This window comes from Orycteropus afer, unplaced genomic scaffold (assembly GCF_000298275.1).
Source record: "Orycteropus afer afer isolate SDZICR_OR568_19922 unplaced genomic scaffold, OryAfe1.0 scaffold00255, whole genome shotgun sequence".
Classification (NCBI taxonomy): Eukaryota; Metazoa; Chordata; class Mammalia; order Tubulidentata; family Orycteropodidae; genus Orycteropus; species Orycteropus afer.
The window spans coordinates 1,278,155-1,286,442 of NW_006921842.1; the positions used below are offsets into that span (position 1 = coordinate 1,278,155).

Here is an 8,288-nt window from a genome sequence, read left to right on the forward strand (position 1 = left end):
TCCAAATCTGCATCCTTTCCTTCAAGGCTCAGGGGTCCAAGATTATCTTCTGTGTCTGTGTTAATTGGTTTCCCTTTTCTTTGTTGAAGAGGGTCTATGCAATCCTTCTGCCTAGTCCGCCATCTTGCCCCGCCTTCTTATTCGAGGCAGTTGTTTGAATAGAATAAAGGGATACTGCAGCATGGTTTAAAGTCAGAAAGGTCTGGGTCAGGGTTTTATCCTTTCACCAGACCAAGTTCTTTTTCATAGCAATTCTGTTTTTTATCCCTGATATCTTCAGTTGTGCTTTCCCCATGACTGATTCTTCCTGCTTCATTATCCTCCCTTATTTTGCTGTGGATGCATATTATCCTTTTCATACATTTTTATTCTGTCCCATTATTCCTGCCTCTTTTTGTATAGGTGGGTCTCTATTCTCTTTCTTAAACTTGGAGCTATTCACATACCTCATAACATTTCCTGTGAGCTCACCTTAATCCCCTTGAACTGCTAACTGCCTTGGCTAGTAATGTCTACCTTGGGGTAATAGTGAAAAGCTTAGACCTTAGTTTGGACACCTCCTGATATCCTTGGAGGCCAAAGGGTTGAGCCTCAGGGAGGAAGTTTTAAATTCTAGTCCTAACCCCATTCTCCCTCCTCCCAGGGGCTTTGCACCGTACGGCTTTTTCCAGTTAAAACCAGTTGCTGTCAAGTCAACTCTGACTCATGGAAACCCTTTGTATATCAGAGCTGTGCTTTTACGGTTTTCAAGGGCTGATTTTTCAGAAGTAAATCAGGCCTTTCTCTCAAGGCATCTTTGGATGGACTTGAATCACTGACCTATTGGTTAGCACCCAAGCATGTTAATCATTCATACCACCCAATCCCATTGCCATTGAGTCAATTCTAACTCATGGCAACCAAATGTGTTACAGAGTAGAACTGTGATCCATAGAGTTTTCTTGATTGTAATCTTTACAGAAGCAGATTGCCAGGACTTTCTTCATGGTGCCAGTGGGTGGGTTTGAATTGCCAACTTTTGATTAGTAGCTGAGCACAAACCAGGGACCTTTGCACCACACAAGGAGTCCAGTTTCCAGTTTCCTCTTTTGTAACAGGTTGGGGAGAAGCAGGTTCATGCTGCATTGATATTTATTTTAAAAGACTCATTCTGCCAGCTGGGCCTCAGCACTGCCTGGTTTCCCTACTGCTTCATGCTGGCTTTGCTACTTTCCTGCTGTACAGCAACACAGCATTGATCCAGGGACCTGGGTTTATAGGTAAAAGTACCTAAAATTCACAGGTGCAATGTGACTTTGCCTCTTCAGGCCCCGTAGAGCTCTTGCTCACCTCCCCCCAACCCCCACCATCATCTTTCTCTCCCAGGACCCAACCACCTTCTCTGTCTGCAGAAGTGTCTTGAGTTTTTGTGTCAGTTGCTGCTTAAGGTTGTGTGAGCCTCACTGCTCTATTTCCTCTTGTGTCTCTAGCACTGGGTTCAAGGTGCATCTGTGCCAATTTGCCTCAGACGAGAAGCATTTCTTATCACATACTTTGCCAGCTTTATCACCATCTTGACAGTGAAGTATGTACATTATTCCACCATCAGGGCAATGGACCACTTGAAAAACTTTCACTTTCTTTGTTTTAAATAAAAAATTTTCATCTAGAATGTGAATTTCACATTTTCATAGGAAACCAGTAGGTTGCAATGGTTAACAATGAAGACTTTGGAATTGAACTGGGTGCAGATTCAGGCTTTTAACAGCTGCTTACCCTTGGACAAGTTAACTTCTCTGAATCTCAGTTTCCACATATGGAAAGGGATAGAAACTAGTATTTACCTCACAATGTGGTGGTTGTTGCTGTTATTTTCAGCCATCAAGTCTGCTCCAATTCATAGTGACCCATGCACTGTTGTTGTTGTTGTTGTTGTTATGTGCCGTCGAGTCAGCCCTGACTCATAATGACCCCTCCTTGGGTTTCCGAGGCAGTATCACTATAGAAGTAGGATTGCCCAACCTTACCTCCGAGGAGTGGCTGGTGGGTTTGAACCGCCAGCCTTCTGGTTAGCAGTCAAGTGCCTTAGGCACTATGCTACCAGAGCTCCTTGACCCATGCACTACAGAACAAAATGTTTCTGGTCCAGCACCATCTTTGTGATTATTGGTTTGCTGAAGTCCATTGTTGCAGCCACTATGTATTTTGAGTGCCTTCCAACTTACAAGGCTTATCTTCTATCTTCCACCACTATATCAGACAGTATTCTGTTCTGATCCATAGGGTTTTAACTGGCTAATTTTCAGAAGTAGATAACGCCCATCCATCTGTCAGTCTGTCATACTGTTGTGGCTTGCATGTTGCTATAATACTGCAAGTTCTACCACCAGTATTTCAAATTTGAGCAATGTCACACATAGTGGACAGGCTTCAGCAGAGCCTCCAGACTAAGACAAACTAGGGAAAAAGCCCTGTCTGTCTATTTCCAAGAATTAGCCACTGAAAACCCTCACAGGGTAGTAATAAGGGTTAAATGACATAATGTACATGAAGCAATTAGTACCATATCATTATGGTGGTTACTACTACTGTGTAAATAAGAGGCTAGAACAAGGAGAGGGCACTGACTGCTGTTACTAGCAGACACTAGTCTTACTACGTCTCTCCTTCTGGTACATGGTAGTAGGGGCACAGCTCCAATGTTAGCATGTAACCCAGAAAGGAGAAAGTCCTCAACGGCCATGTGATGGTGTGAGGGATAGAAGTGGAATGAGGACATTGGTGATGCCCTATTGTGCCATCCTCTACCACATAGAGTGATTCTCAAGTTAGGAGTGGAGAGACAACTCTTTGAAGAGTGTCTTAGCCTGGGTTCTCTAGAGAATCAAAACCAGTTAAGTGTACTGCAAACAGCGTGTGATAATGGCATCCTCTGACCTCATCTAACTTCACATGGGAGAAGGAGGATCAAGATGAACATCAACAGCCTAAGGCTGGTTCCCATCAGGCAGAGGTCAGATATGCCACCACCCACTAACCTCTTACCAATTCTGACACCAACCATCTCTCCTATGGCTTTCTTTACTTCTCTGTTGGGTTCGATAATTCATTGCAATGGTCACACAGAACTCACAGACGTAACTCACAATCATGGGGTTTATTAGGGAAGTAACAGGTTACAATTCAGGTTCAGGAATACTCATGATACAATTCTTCCATCAGGACAACTTCTTCTCAGCGATGCTACAGGCACACTTCTCTCTGGTCTCAGCCTCTGCTCTACTTGGACAAGTGTTACAGAGGTCTCTTTTAGCTCTGACAATAGGGACCCAAAGAGGCACCCTACTCCACCAGCAAGCCTCCTCCCTGAAGGCACTCAATTTCTCACTCCACGGCCCGGGAAGCCCATCACTCTGTCTTCTGCTGGTCCCTTGGTTTTGCTGCCTCTGCTGTCCCCAACTCTTTGCCATCTCTCTGCCAAGTGTTGCCACTCTCTCTCTGTCTCTGTCAAGGAGGTCTAGTGCATGGATCTCAGGTCCAAGAACATGCTTCACTCCTGGTTCTTCTATCTTGATGCTAGTGAGATCCCCCTTTCTGCCTCTGGGAAGACTCATTTTAAGCCTAGCAAGATGGCAAAACTGACCAATCCCCACATCAGAGTTCATACATCTTATTTTCATGGCTCCATCCCAGAAGGGTGCGATGCACCTTATTTACATTATTAGCAAGCTATCCAATCCCCTTGGTGGGCCACAAGTACTTCACGTTGGCATAGTCCCACCCATTTATCCAGTGGTAGCCACAAAGACCATGGCTAGAAGCGCTATATTAAGTAATTCACTGCACCACACACATATATAAATATAGAGAGACAGATTTATTTCAAAGAAATGGCTCACACAGTTGAGGAGACTGATAAGTCTAAATGCATGCATCAGATAGCAGGCTGCAAAGACTTCTTATGTCCCAAAAACCAGAGGTCAGAGGATGATGAAACAAATGCAGAATGGCAAGAAAGCTCAAATTTTGTCAGAACATCTATATATATATTGGATTTAGGCCACACCTCCAAGAAAATTCTCTTTCAACTGATTGCCCACATCAGATCACAAAAGGTCTGCCAAACCACTGAGAATCATAGCCTAGCCAAGTTGACACATAACATTAACCATGCATTGGGACATCCTTTGAACTTTATAAGTGATTATCTTGGGGTCTCTCTCCCATGGCTTGTACAGCATGGAAGTGCCATGTCCTTTCACCCAAAGCTGTCTCTTTCACTCTCGATCCACCACTTAGATTGAAGGAGGCAGAGAGAAGCCAACTCTGCCTGTTCTCGTCTTTAAGCCCTGCAGGGATGTAGCTGCTCCATCTGCTAGCAGGTCTCTGAATTTAAAAATTGGTGTATTGGGAAATTTTTGCCCCAGTTATAGTTCTGGGCAACAGAAAAATACCCCTCACTCCAAGACCAGAAGAACTAGATGGTGCCCAGCTACTGATGTCAACCACTCAGGAAGGGATCAAAACTGGAAATACTGGGCAGAGTGGGAGGAAAAATGTGGAACAAAATTCAAAACCACAAAAATGACCAGAATTACTGGTCAGATAGAGTCTGGTAGAACCCCTAAGACTATGGCCTCTGGTTACCCTTCAGCCTAGAATTGGACTCACTCCTATGGGGAAAAAGAAAAGGAAAATAACCTTCACTATCTTAGTCCAGGAGTAAAATAATAAAGCTGGAAATGACCACATTGGGCTTTGGTGCATGTCTTCGTTTCAGAGAGGAACACACAGACTCCAAGGACCAGCACCCTGTTAAGTGGTAGAGCTGGCATTAGAACCCAGGCTCAACTTCCTTTAAAGGAACTTCTTTCCAACACTTTATGGTTCTTCTAAAGTAGTCGCTATGGTTGTTATGTATTCCTAGTAGGGAAGAAGAGTGGTGATCTTTTCTTAAGGCGTTTTGTGGAATATTCTAAATATGCCACACTTTCCTGAAGGTTGCCCTTTTTATCTCTTATTTTATTAAAAGAGAAAGATGTCCTAGTGGCACAAATTGTTAAGCACTTGGCTAATCAAAATGCTAGTGGTTTGAACCCACTCACTGGCTCCATGGTAGAAAGACCTGGTGATCAGCTCCTATAAAGATTACAGCCAGTAATACCTTTTGGGATCAAACCTGTTGGCACCTAACAACTAACAACAAATAGAAGAGATGATGCCAATATGATTTTAGCCTGTCAGCCATGATTACTGTCTCATCACAATGCATGGTGCTGTTTTCTTCTTTACTATGTCCTTGGATACCTTTGCAAAATAATTCAACCCTTGTCATGATTTAGGGAATGAGTCAAAAGAAAAGAAAGCTGCTTTTCTTCATTCTTCCCATCACAGATTGTGCTTATGCCCTCTCTTTGGCAGATTCGACACAGAGGAGGAGGCTGTAGCAATCGCTAATGCAGCTGATGTTGGGTTAGCAGGTATGTGTTTTCCTCATTCAGGAGTCTTGATACCATTTCTCAAATGAATGCTGGAGTTAGCTTTCTAAATATTCCCCTGGGGTGTTTTTTTCAACTTTATTGTTTGGGGAGTAGTTGGGGAAGTAAAACACACAAGAAGTCCCTGGGTGGTATTGATACACATTTTTCCAATGACATTGACCATCTTTTCATGTGCTTGTTGGCTATTTGTGTTGATGTAATGTCTTTAATGGATATTCTTCATGCCGTGTTTATCTCTTTATCTCTATGACAGGTTACTTTTACTCTCAAGACCCGGCCCAAATCTGGCGAGTGGCAGAGCAGCTAGAAGTTGGCATGGTTGGTGTTAACGAAGGATTGATTTCCACCGTGGAGTGTCCTTTTGGGGGGGTAAAGCAATCTGGCCTTGGACGAGAAGGGTCAAAGTATGGCATTGATGAGTATCTGGAACTCAAGTACGTGTGTTATGGAGGCCTATAGGATCCTTCAGTTCTCTAAAGTATAAAAATGAGAAAGGAAACTTACCTATGTAAGTGGGGACATTACTTTAAATTAACTTACATGGCCTTCCTAGGTTATCTGAATGTGTGGATTTTTAAAACTCATCCAGTCCTTGTAATCTTAAACAGATGCTCATTCTGCTCCTCCCATCACCCAACTAGGGACCAATATGTGTCACATGGTGGTGGCTGCAGACTCCAGGAGAACTAGCATTGGGTATAGAGTAAAGTCCTGAGACCTCCCACAACTATCTGCTCCAGAGCAGGGCTCAGCATGAGGCAGGCAGCCCCTTCCACCCCATTACAAAGGTTTGGTTACTGAGGTGCAATGACACAGCCATCTCTCACATGGTTTTGAAGCATGGGCCTAGAGGGCACATAGGAAAGCCTGAGTATGACAGATGGACTGGTCAGGGGCAGAGCATCCCCATCCCTGGCACTCAGCCAGCTTAGCACTAAAGACTCCTTGTGTTTCCAGGTTAGTTATGTGGAGATTGAATTTTTTTTTTTTTCTGGATGAATTTTATGATTATTGTTATTATTATTATGGTAAAGTATATAACAAAACATTTGCCATTCCAACATTTATTGACATGTTCAATTCAGTGACATTAATTATATTCACCATGTTATGCAGCCGCCACCACCATCTGTATCCAAATATTTCCATCACCCAAACTAAGTGGTTTTAAAAGACTTCTGAAATCGCACAAAATGGTCTATGCTTCCCTGAAGAATGGAGGAACATCTCTTCTTCCTTCTGGACTACTTTCTAAATTGATGCTTTATCATTCTAAATGTACTGCTTCAAGATTTTCATTGCTGTTGTATTTTCTGTTTCACATTGATTCATTGAGAAAATGAGCTGAAGTGTAAGGAGGAAAGAACAGCAGAGGCAGCTTGTTAGGATGGAAGGCCCTTGGCTGCTAGGCAGAGCTCCCTACCATGTAGCTTTGTTACTTTGGGCATAACCTGTCAATATGCCTCCATGCCATACTATGAGCCCAATAGAAAGTGCTTCATTAAAAACATGAAAAGGCAGGGTAAGTTATTATAAGTGGCACCACCATAGCCCCTTGTGCATCCAGCAGAGGCGTGGCCCACATGAGCCCACCTGCCCACCTACCTGAGTCTGAGTAAGCAGTTGTCACGTGTGGCATGCAATTTTCTGTCCTCATGCAGTGCTGCTTCTTCACCTCCAAACAAGCGAAGGCACCAAGAGAGAGAATTTCCCTAATTCCCAATTCCTCTGAAGCTTGAATTTCAAGCACCTTTTACCTAAAAAGTGTTTCTACAGTCATCACAAAAAGCCCCCATGGTCCATGTTGCCTCTCACCTGAAAGAGAAACTCTGAATAAAAAAACTGTGGACTTTCTGGGCATGGTGCCTACTGGCCCATCTGTCCTGACTCACTGAGGATCAGGAATGAAGGCTGTTTCTGGCTGACTTGGCAAAGACGAAACTCCTTCCCTTCCCCTCTCTCTGCACGCAGGACCCACTGATATTCAGTAGGCATTCTGGGTAATACAAGGGAAACATGAATGAAAGTAATGCTAGATGGAGTTACTCCTGAATTCCACCCAGTACTTAGCCTCCCTCATTGACCCTTTGAGGGAACTGTGGTTGAATAGTTGAAGGGTCTGGAAGGTCCTTGTGTACCTAAGAATGGCTGCTAATCCTGGAGTTGCTTCCCATTTGACCTGCGTTACACTAGCTATATCCCAAGGCCCGAAAAAGAAAAAGTAAGCTGAAATTAGCTTCTTAATAACACTGCCCAAAGGTCCCAGGATGGCGCAAATGGTTTGCATTTCACTACTAACTATAAGGTTGGTGGTTCAAACCCACTCAGCACTAAGGAAGGAAGACCTGGCAATATGTTTCTATGGAGATTACAGCCAAGAAAACTCTATGGAGCAGTTCTGTTCTGTAACATATGGGATTGCAATGAGTCAGAATTGACTCAATGGCAATGGGAAACACTGCCCAAGCCCAGTCAAGAATCACTCAGCACAATGATGGTTAATTTCTACTCTATTTTTTTTTTAATAGTTTTTAGGTTTTATGTAACATTCTAATTACAGTTACTTGTTAAGACTTGGATGTGTTCATATTTTTCCATTAAGTACAGAAAGGCTCGAACATTGTTTATTAGAAGTTTGGAAAACTGATGATGAAGTGTTTGGAAAAATACTTTCAAATGAACTTTTACCTTTGTAAGCCAGTGAATTCCTTGAGTGGGTGGAAAAATTATGGGTTTTCTTGTGCATTTGGCTCACTGGGTGCTTAAATTGAGGGCCAGACATTGCAGAATCCTGAGTTAATGTTGTAA

General features: G+C 43.1%; 1 protein-coding gene across 1 annotated transcript in view; it reads left to right on the forward strand.

Annotated features, from left to right (window-relative positions):
* The window catches only part of ALDH5A1 (aldehyde dehydrogenase 5 family member A1), a 57,137-nt gene extending 51,198 nt beyond the window's left edge, over positions 1 to 5,939 (forward strand). The window contains exons 9-10 of the mRNA XM_007949866.1: positions 5,401 to 5,459; positions 5,734 to 5,939. Of these exons, the coding sequence (XP_007948057.1) occupies positions 5,401 to 5,459; positions 5,734 to 5,939 (265 nt within the window). The remainder of the gene's footprint in view (positions 1 to 5,400; positions 5,460 to 5,733) is intronic.
* Positions 5,940 to 8,288: the final 2,349 nt, after the last annotated feature.